General features: G+C 55.1%; 1 protein-coding gene across 3 annotated transcripts in view; it reads right to left on the reverse strand.

Moving 5' to 3' along the window:
- Window positions 1-441: 441 nt before the first annotated feature.
- Window positions 442-15469, reverse strand: part of SLC43A2 (solute carrier family 43 member 2) — a 60569-nt gene continuing 45541 nt past the window's right edge. For all 3 annotated transcript variants that reach the window (XM_063655715.1, XM_054459735.2, XM_054459734.2), the window contains exons 10-14: window positions 12608-12746; window positions 9402-9534; window positions 4283-4356; window positions 2646-2769; window positions 442-1806 (exon numbers count right to left, since the gene is read on the reverse strand). In XM_063655715.1, the coding sequence (XP_063511785.1) occupies window positions 1645-1806; window positions 2646-2769; window positions 4283-4356; window positions 9402-9534; window positions 12608-12746 (632 nt within the window). In that variant the 3' untranslated portion in view covers window positions 442-1644. The remainder of the gene's footprint in view (window positions 1807-2645; window positions 2770-4282; window positions 4357-9401; window positions 9535-12607; window positions 12747-15469) is intronic.

A 15469-nucleotide genomic window follows, 5' to 3' on the forward strand; every position in this document is an offset into this window, starting at 1 on the left:
TTCCAGGCGCCCAAGCTGTTAATGTGGAGTGTGAACGTGGCCTGGACCTGCCCTTTCCTCTTCTCCTTTCATCCCCTCCCCCCCGCCCACATCCTGAGCTGCTCTGAGCCTGCAGAAGAACCCAGCGGGAATCTTCAGGGTTTTGGAACGGTGTAAGGGATGGAAAGGGACCAGGATTCGCCTGTTTGGCTGGGAAAATCGGCAGAGGAGGGTGGCTCACACTTCTAAGATGTCTGCACAAGCCCAGTTTGTTTGGGGGTGGGGGAGTAAGGTGTTTTCCTGGTCCACTGTCCCTCCGGAGTCAGCAGTCCCCCAGAGAGACGAAGAGCAGCTGCGCACGGCTGGAGCTGGTGGGTGGCACAGAATTTTGTCCTGCCTTTTCTTCTCAAGCTCAAAATAGGCACATACAGCTATTAACTGATATGCCAGAAGGGGCATCCCTTACCCGGAGGAAAATGGATTTATTGCTTTATAAAAAAGAAGTCTGATAAAACTGAAGAGAAAATAACTAAAAATCCAAACATCAACTCACCCCTCTAAGCACGCCCAGGAGGTCTCAAGACACACTTCTGGGGGCAATCAAGGTGGGTGGGTTGGTGGGCCAGGCAGACGGGCCTCCCCCATCATCAGCTCCAGGGCCCCACGGAGCCCGCCGGCAGGGGGTGCTGTGGGCCTGTGGCCTTGGACAAGCTCCTGGCCCCGCGCCAGGATAGCTCCTGGGCACTGGCCCAGCTGCAGGCCTGGCGGCTCCCGCCTGGTCGGTGGGGATAAGGGCTAACTCCTAGAGCCCACCCGACCCCACACACCCCTCAGACCCACCCACGTCCCCACCCCGGCCTGGACCTCCGTGTCTGCCGGCCACAGCCTTTCGTCCACCCCCACAAAAGCAGCTGTGTGTATGTAGGGGGTGCCCTGGCGGTGGTCCTCAAATTCCCTTCAGGTGGCAGACAGGAACGAGGGTGACAGTGGAAACGTGTCCCCGGCGTAGGCCCTGGGGGAGGAGGCGAGGGGCCATGGGCGACCCCTGTCCACCCAGCCCGCTAAACCCTCCCCAGAGCGTAAGCCAGGTGGGGCTTCTCCACCGGCCTCCAAGGCGTGGGCAGGCCCTGGACAGGCGACAGGGGGCTGGAATTACAAAGGAATTAGCACCAACAACAGGAAGCGGGTCCTTCCTTCCTCAGGCAGCCTCAGACTGGCCGGGGAGGGGGTGGGGGCCGGGCACGGGCGAGACAGTGCAAGCCTTTGTCCTCAGGCAGGTATGGCCGTGGGCATGCAGCCGAGGGGCAGGTGGCAGGCAGGGGATGGCAGCCCCCTCTGCTTTGGCAAGAGGCAGAATCCAGACACTGGCGGGAGAGCGCCTGCCTGCCAGGCGTTCCTGGCTCCTCCTGCAGGCGCCGCGGAGACCCCAGACCCCGGGTCCCTGGGGGGCGGCAGAGCAAAGTCAGGGCAGGAGAAAACTCGCATGTCCTGGGCTCTCTCCCGTCCTTCCACCACAGAGCTCTGAGGCAGGGCCCCGGGAGGGAGCGTGAACTCCGGCAGGGAGATGGCGAGGGTCCTGGGGGTGCGTGGGGTACTCTGGAGGGGCAGGACAGGGGTCAGTCACTGAAGCACAGGCAGGAGACCGCAGTTCCGAGGCGGCAGCCACTACACGAAGGCCTCCTGGTTGGACGAGCCGTTGATTTTGAGGAAGAGTTTGTCGTCCTCCTGCCTCTGCTGCAGCTGCCGCTCCAGCTGGCGCCGGTAGCAGATCAGGTAGAGCGGGAGGCAGAAGCCCAGCAGGCTGAGAAGGAGCAGCCCCACGTTCACCTGGGGAGGCAGGGAGGCTGCGCATTACAGGGAGGCAGGGAGGCAGCGCATCACAGGGCGTGGCGGTGGGCCGAGGCTGTAGACCCTCCCTCCACTCGGGTTTGGGAAAGGGGAGAAGGTCACGGGGTGGTGCGGGGAACGAAACAGGAAGGCCCACGAGGTCCCAGGGCCCGTCATTCCGTATTCCAGCGTCCCAGTTCCCAACTCTTCACAGGCCACGTGGCCACCCTCAGGACCTGGGCCCCCAGGAAACACAGGCTGATCGGAACCTCTGGGCTTGGAACAAGTTCCTGGTAACTGGTGAGGAAATCTGGCCCTCGCAGGTGGGGCGGGGACAGGAACTGTGTTTTGTTTTTTTTTTTTTTTTGAGACAAAGTCTCGCGCTGTCGTCATTCAGGCTGGAGTGCAGTGGCGCAATCTCAGCTCACTGAAATCTCCACCTCCCGGGTTCAAGTGATTCTCCTGTCTCAGCCTCCCGAGTAGCTGGGATTACAGGCACACCACACCTGGCTTAATTTTTGTATTTTTAGTAGAGACGGGGTTTCACCATGTTGGCCAGGCTGGTCTTGAACTCCTGACCTCAAGTGATCCTCCCACCTCGGCCTCTCAAAGTGCTGGGATTACAGGTGTGAGCCACCGCGCCCGGCCCAGGAACTATGTTCTGTTTCCCCCCAAATCGGGTCCAGAGAGAACATGTTCCTTCTCCTGCTTGGCCACCATTCGCAAAGGGACTCTTAACCGATCCTAACCAACACTCCCACATGTCCTCGGGGCCTTGCAGCTCGCAGTTAGCAGAGGGGGGCAGGCGCCATGACCCACCATCCCCCGACCCCTCTTACCCACAGAGGGTCTCCCTGGAGGGGACCCATCATGGCCAGAAACAGCGGCTGCTGCAGGAGGGCGAAGAGCGCGCTGATCAGAGACTGCAGTCCCGTAAGGCTGCCGAACTGGGTGGAGGGGTACCTGCAGGGCAAGCAACAGCTCACAGCCATCCTCCCTCCTGGGCTCCGCTTGGCCCCAGGTGTCTGGTGACCCTGGGCTGCACCGTTCGTGCCAGAGAAGGGTGGGGTGCCAGCCCTTGGATTCCTTCCTGCTGGGTAGTTCTTTTTTTTTTTTTTTTTTTTGAGACAGAGTCTTGCACCATCACCAGGCTGGAGCGCAATGACACGATCTCAGCTCACTGCAACCTCCGCCTCCCTGGTCCAAACAATTCTCCTGCCTCAGCCTCCCTAGTAGCTGGGATTACAGGCGCCCGCCACTACATCCGGCTAATTTTTTGTATTTTTAGTAGAGACAGGGTTTCACTACGTTGGCCAGGCTGGTCTCAAACTCCTGACCTCGTGATCTGCCTGCCTCGGCCTCCCAAAGTTCTGGGATTACAGGCATGAGCCACCGCACCCGGCCTTGCTGGGCAGTTCTGCAAAGTGTTTCTCTTTGGACCAGCTCCAGGCCCCAGACTCTGGGGAGGGCCCACCCCACTCAGCTGTGCCCAGGGCCTGTGGGTGTCTGGCTGAGCCGAGTGGAAAGTGTGGTGCCAGCGGGGACCTGCGGTTTGGGAAACAGGCCCAGAGAGGAGTGTGGAGGCTGGGCTTGGCTCTGCAGTGCCCTCGTCCAGAGAAGCATTGAGTAATCGTGGAAACTCAGCACCACAGATCCTGCCCCCTCCCTCAGACCCTGCCAGGACAGCCACAGCTTCCTCCAGGCCTGGGGAGGGGTAAGCGGAGCTGGGATTACCCCAGCGGCTGTTGCGGGAATTGGGAGAGAGTTCCTGGCTAAATCTTAGCACACGTCAGGCTCTGCTGGCCCAGAGGTGGGAAAGGAATCCCAGCAACAAATGAGCTGGTCCCACATCAGAGACTGTGGATGATGATGTTTCAGTTTCAGTTTTTGGGTCAAGGCCTGAGCTAGAGAAGAAGGAACCACTGTGGTTCCTTATGTTTCTGGGGTTTCTTGGAAAAAGACACAGGTTTCATTTCAGCCAGGGCTGGAGAAAGCTATGGCCAGAGCTGGGCGCACTGAGGCTCTGGATGGGGCCCGTCTGGTGTATTCTGGACTCAGTCACCCATGTTACTGCCCGTGATGAGGGCCATTGGAACTTCAGCATTTAGCTTCAGGCAGCCAGAACCTACCCATCCTTCCCAGTGAGCAGCCAGGGCCAGCCCCAGGACTTGGCTGTAGTGGCCCCTGAGGCCATAATGAGCTGCACAGGTGCCTGACCCTGGCTGGGGGAACTGACTTCGTGTTGAATGCCAAGGCTTGTGGGCACCCCACTGTCTGCCCACTGACCCGCCTCCCACAAGGTATGGCCTTTCCCTGACACACCCAGCAGAAATCCTGGTACCTGTACCCGATGCAGGAAGATGAGCCCTTCTGGGACAGGCTGACCCTGCCTCAGAGTCTCAGTCCCACCAGCAACCTCCTCCCGTTCATTCCCACACCCTCGCCCACCAGGCCACCTGCAGCTTCCAGAACTTACACGGCGGCGTACAGGCCCCCGACAGCGGAGTGAATGAATCCTCGCACGATCGTGTGCAGGATGAAGGAGAGGATCTGGGGGAGGAAAAGGAGACTGTGAGCATAAGGCCTTAAGGGACCCTCCCCTCAGCCCCCACCCTCCAATTCCTGGGGGTCCGCACCCCAGGGGCAGTGTCAGCCTGGAGTTGGATCAACCCTATCCTCCGGAGCCAACTGTGAATTTTCAGAAATTTTGCAAGCCAGTCGTTAACACAGTCATTTTTTGTTTGTTTGTTTTGTTTTGTTTTGTTTTGTTTTGTTTTGTTTGAGAAGAAGTCTTGCTTTGTCGCCCAGGCTGGAGTGCAGTGGCGTGATCTTGGCTCACTGCAAGCTTCGCCTCCTGGGTTCAAGCAATTCTCCTGCCTCAGCCTTCGGAGTAGCTGGGATTACAGGCCCACGCCACCATGCCTGGCAATTTTTGTATTTTTTAAGCAGAGATGGGGTTTCACCATGTTGGCCTGGCTGGTCTCAAACTCATGACCTTGTGATCCACCCGCCTCAGCCTCCCAAAATGATGGGATTACAGGAGTGAGCCACCGTGCCCGGCCTAACACAGTCATTATTAAAAATTAAATTATAGGCCAGGCAAGGTGGCTCACGCCTGTAATCCCAGCACTTTTGGAGGCCGAGGAAGTGGATCACCTGAGGTCAGGAGTTTGAAACCAGCCTGGCCACCATGGCGAAACCGTGTCTCTACTAAAAATACAAAAAATTAGCTGGGCGTGGTGGCAGGCACCTGTAATCTCAGCTACTTGGGAAGTTGAGGCAGGAGAATCGCTTGAACCAAGAGGTGGAGGTTGCAGTGAGCTGAGATCGCGGCATTGCACTCCAGCCAGGGTGACAGAGCGAAACTCTATCTCAAAAAAATAATAATTAAAAAAAAATTAGGCCGGGCGCGGTGGCTCACGCCTGTAATCCCAGCACTTTGGGAGGCCGAGGCAGGCGGATCACGAGGTCAGGAGATCGAGACCATCCTAGATAACACAGTGAAACCCCGTCTCTACTAAAAATAGAAAAAATTAGCCGGGCATGGTGATGGGCGCCTGTAGTCCCAGCTACTCAGAAGGCTGAGGCAGGAGAATGGCATGAACCTGGGAGACGGAGCTTGCAGTGAGCCAAGATCGCGCCACTGCACTCCAGCCTGGGCAACAGAGCAAGACTCCGTCTCAAAAAAAAAAAAATTACATAATAAGCCAAGAGCGGTGGCTCACACCTATAATCCCAGCACTTTGGGAGGCTGAGGTGGGTGGATCATTTGAGGTCAGGAGTTTGAGATCAGCCTGACCAACACAGTGAAACCCCATCTCTACTAAAAATACAAAAATTAGCCGGGTGTGGCGGCAGGCGCCTGTAATCCCAGCTACTCAGGAGGGTGAGGCAGGAGAATCGCTTGAACCTGAGAGGTGGAGGTTGCGGTGAGCCGAGATCGTACTACTGCACTCCAGCCTGGGTGACAGAGGTAGACTCTGTCTCAAAAAAAAAAAAAAAAATAAATAAATAAATTACATAAATTTATGACTAAATAAATAAATTATATTAAAATAAAGGTAATGAATACTCAAAACTCTGAAAACTCATCACTTTCTGGCCTGGTGCAGTGGCTCACGCCTGTAATCCCCACACTTTGCGAGGCCTGGGAGGATCGCTTGAGCCCAGGAGTTCCAGACCAGCCTGGGCAACACGGCAAGACCCCATCTCTGCAAAAAAATATAAAAATTAACTGGGCTTGGTGGTACATGCCTGTAGTCTCAGCTACTCAGGAGGCTGAGGTGGCAGGATCACCTGAGCTCGGGAAGTCAAGGCTGCAGTGAGCCAAGATCCCACCACTGCACTCGAGCCTGGCTGAAAGGAGTGAGACCCTGTCTCAAAAAAACAAAACAAACAAAACCACAGAAAACCTCATCCCTTCCTAATTATTTTACTTGGTTCACTACAGCCTGTGCATGTCAGGCTTTTTTCTTTTTTTTTTTTTTTTTTTTTGAGACTCGCTCTGTCGCCCAGGCTGGCGTGCAGTGGCACGATCTCGGCTCATGGCAAGCTCCACCTCCCGAGTTCACGCCATTCTCCTGCCTCAGCCTCCCAAGTAGCTGGGACTACAGGCGCCTGCCACCAGGCCTGGCTAATTTTTGGTATTTTTAGTGGAGACGGGTTTTACCGTGTTAGCCAGGATGGTCTCGATCTCCTGACCTCGTGATCCGCCCGCCTCAGCCTCTCAAAGTGCTGGGATTACAGGCGTGAGCCACTGCGCTGGGCCAGGCTTTTCACATCTACTGTAGATGTATGGTAGAAATACCATGTGTCACTGTGACTCTCCAGTTCCACAGTCAGTGACACCACATGGGCAGCTGGAAATCAGCCATGGTGAGTGCACGTACACCATGGAAGTCGGCAAACACTAGAACCAGGGCCCCACTGACAGATGTGTATGGGCACAGCACTGAGCAAGAGGTTGCTGACCATGGCCTCCAGCTGCCTTTGCCCACCGCGGACTGTGCTCCGGGGCCTCCAAGCCTGGTCACCCGGCCCTCCCAGCAGGTGGCTGCCCTCTTACCTCCCTTGTGAAGTGTTTCTTCGCTTTTTGTTTTGTTTTCTTTTTGTGGTTTGTTCTGTTTTATTTGGTTTTGTTTTGGGACAGTCTCACTCTACACCCCAGGCTCGAGTGCAGTGGTGTGGTCTCGGCTCACTGCAACCTCCGTCTCCCGGGTTCAAGCGATTGCTCTGCCTCAGCCTCCTGAGTAGCTGGGACTACAGGTGCACCCCACAACACCTGGCTAATTTTTATTTTTAGTAGAGACAGGGGGTTGCCATATTGCCCAGGCTGGTCCTAGTAAAGTTCTGTCGCTGTCTGTGGGAGGACCCCTGCCCAGGAAGGCTGGTGCTGGCGGACTTCGCAAACTCAGAGAGGCACTTTTTAATGATCCTTGGCCAGCACAAGAGCCGTCCTCTTGGCCACCAGGTCCCTGTGGTTGCCTTGTCTTCTGTATACAGCCCTACCATCCCGCTCAGCAGCCAGGAGCTGTTCCCAGGAATGTGGGTGGTGGGGGGGCAGGGGCTGCTCTTGGCAGTGTTGAAAGAGGGCTGTGCCCAGTGCCTACACACACACACACACACACACACGCACACACCTCTCCACCTCAAATGCCTTGTTGCCTTTTTACAACTTTTCTTTCAGTGAGACCTACATAAAACAAAAAGATGACTGTCCCCACTGAGCACTGCCGCTCGACTGGGCAAGGCGGTTAGGGCAAAGGTCTGCCAGTCTTGCAGAGAAAGCGGCCCAGGAGGCCAGAAAGGGCCGGAGGGATGCAGCACCCCCCGGGGCCGGCACAAATGTTCCACGGCTCGCTGTGCTCTGCACGCCCAGTGTCGGCACGTACACACGACAGTTCCCATGGTGGGGCACACCTGGGTGTTCAACGTACCTCCAGGCCACCTGTAAAAAGGGAGGGACTCTTACTTCCCTCCTGGACTTGTCCCAAGATACCATCTGGACTCAGGCTACACCTGTCTGGAAGCAAGAGCCACACTCGCGTCCCTCCACCATTTGTAAATTCAGGGATTGGGCCAAAACCTACGGCTAGACCAGTTCACAGACCAGTGGGTGGAGCCAGGCAGGTGACAAAGGCCACCTTACTCAAAATCTCTGTCAAAAATCAGGTTTCAGAAGCCTCAAAAGTTTGGCAAAGAAATTCAGTTTTTTTTTTTTTTGAGACACAGCCTCACTCTGTCGCCCAGGCTGGAGTGCAGTGGTGCAACCTCGGCTCACTGCAACCTCCGCCACCCGGATTCAAGCAATTCTCCTGCCTCAGCCTCCTGAGTAGTTGGGATTACAGGCATGTGCCACCACGCCCAGCTAATTTTTGTAATTTTAGTAGAGACGGGGTTTCACCATTTTGGATAGGCTAGTCTCAAACTCCTGACCTCGTGATCCACCTGCCTCGGCCTCCCAAAGTGGTTTTTTTTTTTTTTTTTTTTTGAGACAGAGTTTCACTCTGTCATCCAGGCTGGAGTGCAGTGGCGCGATCTCAGTTCACTGCAACCTCTGCCTCCCAGGTTCAAGTGATTCTCCTGCCTCAGCCTCCCAAGTAGCTGGGATTACAGGAGTGTACCACCACGCCCGGCTAATTTTTATATTTTTTGTAGAGAAAGGGTTTCACCAAGTCGCTCAGGCTGGTCTCAAACTCCTGAGCTCAAGCAATCCACCTGCCTCCGCCTACCAAAGTGTTGAGATTACAGGCATGAGCCACTGGCCTGGATTGAAGCTTTTGAATCCAGATATGAAGCCACCATCAAGGCCTTCCTCCACTCTGTTCAGTGTAGAAACCCCGTGAGACTCTGGTGACAGGGGAGCAGATGCTCCCACCAACACCACAGATTGGCCAGACCTCTTTGGACATCAGATTCCAGCTGTTTGAGCCGACACAAAACAAGTATCTCTACGGCAACCCCACACGCTTCCGGGAAATGGCACGATGGTGGTATCCACGGTTATGCAAGACGCCTCCAAAACCAAGACATGCCTTCCTGAGGAGGAGTCCCTTTGCAGAAGACAATCCAGGTGTCTAGCTCACCCCCAGCAGCAAGCACAGAGCCTGGCAGGGAACAGGCCCTCCACAGATAACAAAGGGTTGGTGGGCTGCTCGGTTGAATGGAATGAATGAAAGTCATCATCTGAGCCGGGGACGGTGCCTCACACCTGTAAAATCCCAGCACTTTGGGAGGCCAAGGCGGGTGGATCGCCTGAGGTCAGGAGTTCGAGACTAGCCTGGCCAACATGGCAAAACCCCATCTCTACTGAAAATACAAAAATTAGCTGGGCGTGGTGGTGCGCACCTGTAATCCTAGCTACTCGGGAAGCTAAGGCAGGAGAATGGCTTGAAGCCAGGAGGCTGAGGTTGCAGTGAGCCGAGATCACACCACTGCACTCCAGCCTGAGCGACAGAGTTTGACTCTGTCTCAAAAAAATAAAGTCAGCATCTGCTTTGTTGATGGCTTCCATGAAACATTACACACTTTTGAGTCTTTACATGTTTCTTCTTATGCCCCACGTCCCACCTGCCCCTCCCACTCCCCACACCCACCTGGAGAGGCAGGTTGGGAATGAGGCAGGTCACCCCAAAGCCCACGAGCAGCAGGTTGGTGAAGGCAAAGGCCCGCATGGCATTGGTGATCTTCTGGATCTGCCGGTCCCGCTTCTTCTTTTTCTTCTCGCCTCTGTGGAGACACAGAACGTGCAGGGGTGGGAGGGCTCCCTGGAGGAAGCCGGGTGCTCCTGAGAAGTCAGGCCTCAAGCGTCACAGCACGTAAACTGACCCAAGACTCAGAAGCCACCCAGGCACATTTTAGGGACTGTGTCGGGGCTGGACCAGCACTACGGACACTCCCCGGCCCTTCTCAGTGGAGTGCTGAGTGTGAATCTCAGAGGGGGTCTCGGGTACGAGAAGATGGCCATCCATACGCTGCAGTGCTCTGTGAAGGCTGAGCTAAGACGACGGGGAGAGAAGTAGCAGCGTGTGCCTGAGCTGGCACATGGCAAAGCCTCACTTCACCACTGGCTTCAAGTTCACCCAGATCTTGCAGGACGCTGATAAGAAGCCAGATACAAGCCAAATAGGGGAGTGAATGGGTTTCCCCTTGTGGGGACAGGAGAGGGTAAAGGGGAAATGAGCAGGCAGCAGATGGAACTGGAGTGGACACAAATAACCTCTTGGCTGCAGGACCTGACCTAGATAGCACAGCACTCTCGGTTTTTTTTGTTTTGTTTTGTTTTGTTTTTTTGAGACGGAGTCTCGCTCTGTCACCCAGGCTGGAGTGCAGTGGCGCGATCTCAGCTCACTGCCACCTCTGCCTCCTGGGTTCAAGCCATTCTCCTGCCTCAGCCTCCCGAGTAGCTGGGACTACAGGCGCACGCCACTTCGCCTGGCTAATTTTTGCATTTTGTAGACACGGGGTTTCACCACGTTAGCCAGGATGGTCTCGATCTTCCGACCTTGTGATCCACCCTCCTCGGCCTCCCAAAGTGCTGGGATTACAGGCGTGAGCCACCGCGCCCGGCCAAGCACCCTCTGTAATTATCTCTCGTGAATGAACGATTACCGATCCCAGTCTCACACCCACGCAGTCACCCCAGATGATCCAAGAATGGACCCCAGGTGCTCGCAGATGTGCAGGGAGTCCCAGGCCCACCACTTCCTAACTGTGCGGCCCCAGGCAAACTACTGCAAGTCCCAGCCTCAGCTCCTTCATCTGTAAAATGGGTATAACACTGGTCCCCACTTCGCTGGGGTGTTGGGAGTTTTCACTGAGATACTGTGCTTGGAGTGCTCGGCGGAGGGCCTCAAGCAATAAACCGTAGTTTATTATATTAAGGTGTGGAGCCATAGAAAACAGCGTTTGGCTGGGCGTGGTGGCTCATGCCTGTAATCCCAGCACTTTGGGAGGCCAAGGCAGGCGGATCACAAGGTCAGGAGATCGAGACCATCTTGTCTAACACTGTGAAACCCCGTCTCTACTAAAAATATATATAAAAAAAATTAGCCAGGCGTGGTGGCAGGCGCCTGTAGTCCCAGCTACTTGGGAGGCTGAGGCAGGAGAATGGCGTGAACCCAGGAGGCGGAGCTTGCAGTGAGCCGAGATAGAGCCACTGCACTCCAGCCTGGGCAACAGAGCCAGACTCTGTCTCAAAAAAAAAAAAAAAAAAAAAGAAAAAAGAAAACAGTGTTTAACTCATGCTCTGATCTTGGAGCCTATCCCTTACATAAAGTAGGACTCCAGTACCTTGTTTAATCTTCACAATCATGAACAACTCTATTAACACATAATATGGTTATAGCAACTTACTACTCAAACTGACCGGAATAAACCTTGCAGGCAGATAACAAAGGGCTGGTGGGCTGCTTGGTTGAATGGAATGAATGAAAGTCACCATCTGAGCCGGATGCGGGGCCTCATACCTGTAATCCCAGTACTTTGGGAGGCTTTAAGATGGTGTAGCCACTGCCAAGGGGTGGAGGGAGGGTGGTCTTAGGAGGGAGGGTGGCCTTAGGAGGGAGAGTGGTCTTAGGAGCAAAATGGTCTGCTAGCCATTGTCCGCACACTTTCACCTGTGTCTCTTTTTCTTCCATCTTACTGGATGCTTCTTTTTTGTTTTTTCTTTTTGAGACAGAGTCTCGCTCTGTTGCCCAGGCTGGAAGAGCAATGGCGTGATCTCGGCTCACTGCAACCTCCACCTCCCGGGTTCAAGCAATTCTCATGCCTCAGCCTCCTGAGTAGCTGGGATCACAGGCGCGCACGCCGCCACCGCACCTGGCTAATTTTTTGTATTTTTAGTAGAGACGGGGTTTTACCACGTTGGCCGGGCTGGTCTTCAACTCCTGACCTCAGGTGATCCACCCACCTCAGCCTCCCAAAGTGCTGGGATTACAGGCGTGAGCCATTGTGCTCGGCCCTCAATGCTTCTTAAACTTTTTTTAAGAGACGTGGTCTTGCTTTGTCACCCAGACTGGAGTGCAGCAGCACGATCATAGCTCACTGAAGCCTCAGACTGGGCTCAAGCAGTCCTGCTGCCTCTGCCACCTGAGTAGCTGGGACAACAGGCACATGCGACCATGCCCACCTGATTTTTAAATTTTTTTGGAGACACAGTCTCGCTTTGTCACCCAGGCTGGAGTGCAACGGTGCGATCACAGCTCACTGCAGTCTCGACCTCCCCAGGCTCAGGTGATCCTCTCACCTCAGCCTCCCGAGCAGCTGGAACTACAGGTGCGCACCACCACGCCTGGCTCATTTTTGTATTTTTTGGTGGAGACGGAGTTTCATCACATTGTCCAGGCTGGTCACTAACTCCTGGGCTCAAGCAATTCATTCACCTCAACCTTCCAAAGTGTTGGTATTATAGGCATGAACCACCATCCCTGGCCAATTTTTAAATTTTTTTGTAGAGACGGGGAGTCGGGGCTGGCCATGTTTCCCAGACTGGTCTCCAACTCCTGGCCTCGAGTGATCTTCCTACCCCAGCCTTTCAAAGTGCTGGGATTACAGGCATGAGTCACCGCACCTGGCCTCAAACTTTAGCATTTCCATAGAATTCCAAAGAATTTCCATAAAGAGGGGAGCAGTTGAAATGCATGCTGAGCTGAATGAGTGAGTCTCTCTAAGGGCTCCGGGAGGAGCTGGAGTGCATTGCTCTCTCCCTCTGACCCACCCACCCTGTGCCTGACATGCAGCTCTGGGGTCTTTCTGCAGGGGCTGCGGGCTGGGAACCAGGGCACAGGCCCTGCCTACGCACTGGTTGGCGTCTTTCTCCTCGGGCTCCTCGGAGGCGTCTTCACACTCCTTCAGCCTCCAGTCCATGATGTAGCCGATGACGGGGGCCGTCAGCAGGCACAGCAGCTGGAGCACGCCAAAGATGGAGGTGTAGAGGCCAACTGTGGAGGAAGGCACTGCGTCATGGGGACGCCCGGCAGACAGCCCTGGAGCAGGGACTGGGCACCGGCTGGGAAGGGGCTGGTCCCCACAGGCTCTTCTGGGGTCTGCCCCAGAACCCCCTGTCACTGTGGGTCTTGCGGGAGCCCGGAGACCTTAACTCTGAAGTCAAGGCTGGAACACGGGGCAGGTCCTCGGCTCCACATCCCCTGCTTGTTTCTAAGAAACAGCTAATGAAACCCAGAGTGTCACAATGGCCTTCCCAGAGCTCCAGGAAGTCGCTATGACTTGGGAACTCCTGTGACGGAGGCTAAGTGACGGGCCGTTAGTTTCTGCCTCTAGAAATAGCCCAGAATGGCCAGGCGCGGTGGCTCATGCCTGTAATCCCAGCATTTTGGGAGGCTGAGGTGGGCGGATCACGAGGTCAGGAGTTCGAGACCAGCCTGACCAACATGGTGAAACCCCGTCTCTACTAAAAATACAAAAATTAGCCGGGCGTGGTGGCGCGCATCTGTAACCCCAGCTACTCAGGAGGCTACAAGGAGAGTCACTTGAACCCGGGAGGTGAAGGTTGCAGTGAGCCAAGATCACGCCTCTGCACTCCAGCCTGGACAACAGAGCAAGACTCCAACTCAAAAAAAAAAAAAAAAGAAATATCCCAGAAAGGCACTGCTCACAGGGCTCTGACGTCAGGGCTTCCATATTCAAAGACTTAAAATTACGGTGGATTTTCCAGGGAAGCAGATGCGGAATGTTGATTGCCCCGGCTTTACCCCCACCGCTCTAGCCGGGAGGCTTGTTTGGAGCTTGAGGCGAGGAGCTTCTGGGTTGAACAGAGACTGGCTGGGAGGGGACATCACAGCATTCCCTGACAATCCCCCCACCCCCCGCTTACCCGTGGCTATCACTGCATCAAGAAAGCAAAAGTGAAAAAGCAGAAAGAAGAGAGGTCAGTGGCAGAAATCTCAGTGCTACAGAGAGATGGGAGAGGAGGCAGGCTCACTCCATGCCCAGCCCACACGGCGTTTCCCGCACTGCGTTTCCCACCAAGCGTGACTTGGGGCGCTCAGGGGAGGCGGAGCTGCAGCCAGGCCTCTGGAAGTGGACTTGGGACAACGCCCAGCCCTGGGCCCTGCTGACATTCTCCTGTCTGCTGGTGCTGGGTCACAGGCGGGCTGGTGAATCAGGCCTGTGACGTTGGCAGGTAGCGTGATGGGGAAGTGACGGGCATGCGGAAGGCCTGGTGCAATCAGGGTCCCTGTCACCACACTGCCTGCGGGAAGCGGCTCTGTCACAGCTACCTCCTGCTGTGCTCAGAGAGAGGGAAAGGACCAAGAACCTGCCCCAGATGCCTGGTCAAGGCATCTGACACCATGGGTCTCCCTTCCACTCCAAGAAACGGGGACCATGCCTGGGCCTGCTCCCCTTCCTTGGGCCATGGCCCCCCTGTCACAGAGGCCTGGTGGCCCCTGAGCTGCTGCTCCGAGTGGAATGTCCTGGTCTAGAGGGCTCTGGCTGCTCCAGTGTCTTAAGACCCATACGTGAGTCCTGGCTCTGACCTTGAACAAGTTACACCATCACTCTAGGCCTCATTTTTCAGTTGTATATGACGATAATATCTATCATAAATGATGATGTAAACAGATGATAGTATCTATTTAACTCCTAGATTGTTATCAAGTCAAAGACAACAACAGGAAAACATGTCACCTGTCAACTCTGTACAAAGGGAGGGTAGGACAGGTGGCCCCTGCTTGGGGGTGGGGGTGCAGGGAGCACCCGACCCATCTGGCCAGCCACAGCCTCTGTACCCTGCTCCCATTTTCAGGCCTCAATCCCCAAGCACTGTTGGCCCTGGACTGTTTTCCCCCCTCAATTCTGGTTTCTCAATGCCTGCTTCTTCCCAGTAAGTGCCACACCCTGAGGGTGGGTGGCAGAGTGAGGCAGGAGTGCCCACTTTGGCTGGGACTGGGCACTGCTGGGGACAGCACGGGCCACGTCTTCCCCATCTCAAGAATGGCTTTTTGGCTGGGCATTGTGGCTCACGCCTGTAATCTCAGCACTTTGGGAGGCTGAGGCATGTGGATCACTTGAGGTCAGGAGTTGGAGACCAGGCAGGAGTTGGAGACATGGTGAAACCCTGTCTCTACTAAAAGTACAAAAATTAGCTGGGCATAGTGGTGCATGCCTGTAACCCCAGCTACTTGGGAGGCTGAGGCAGGAGAATCACTTGAACCCGAGAGACGGAGGTTGCAGTGAGCCGAGATCACGCCACTGTGCTCTAGCCCGGGTGACAAAAGCGAAAATCCGTCTCAAAAAAAAAAAGACTGTATTTTTGGCTGGGCATTGTGGCTCATGCCTGTTATCTCAGCACTTTGGGAGGCTGAGGTGGGAGAATTGCTTGAGCCCAGGAGTTTGAGACCAGCCTGGGAAAAATAGCGAGACCTCGTCTTTATGGAAAAAAAAAAAAATTAGCCAGGCATGGTGGCACACACCTGTAGTCCCAGATGCTTAGGAGGCCGAGGTGGGAAGATCCCTTGAGCTCATGAGTCGGAGGCTGCAGTGAGCTATCAGTTGCACCACTGCACTCCAGCCTGGGTGGCAGAGGAAGACCCCAACTCAAAAAAAAAAAAAAAAAAAAAAGGCGGCCTTTTCCCAGCTGACAGCACCCTGGCTAGTTAGGGTTTCCCCAAATCTGCACTCCTGTTTGATGGCGGGTCTCAAA

This window comes from Pongo pygmaeus, chromosome 19 (assembly GCF_028885625.2).
Source record: "Pongo pygmaeus isolate AG05252 chromosome 19, NHGRI_mPonPyg2-v2.0_pri, whole genome shotgun sequence".
NCBI classification, from domain to species: Eukaryota; Metazoa; Chordata; class Mammalia; order Primates; family Hominidae; genus Pongo; species Pongo pygmaeus.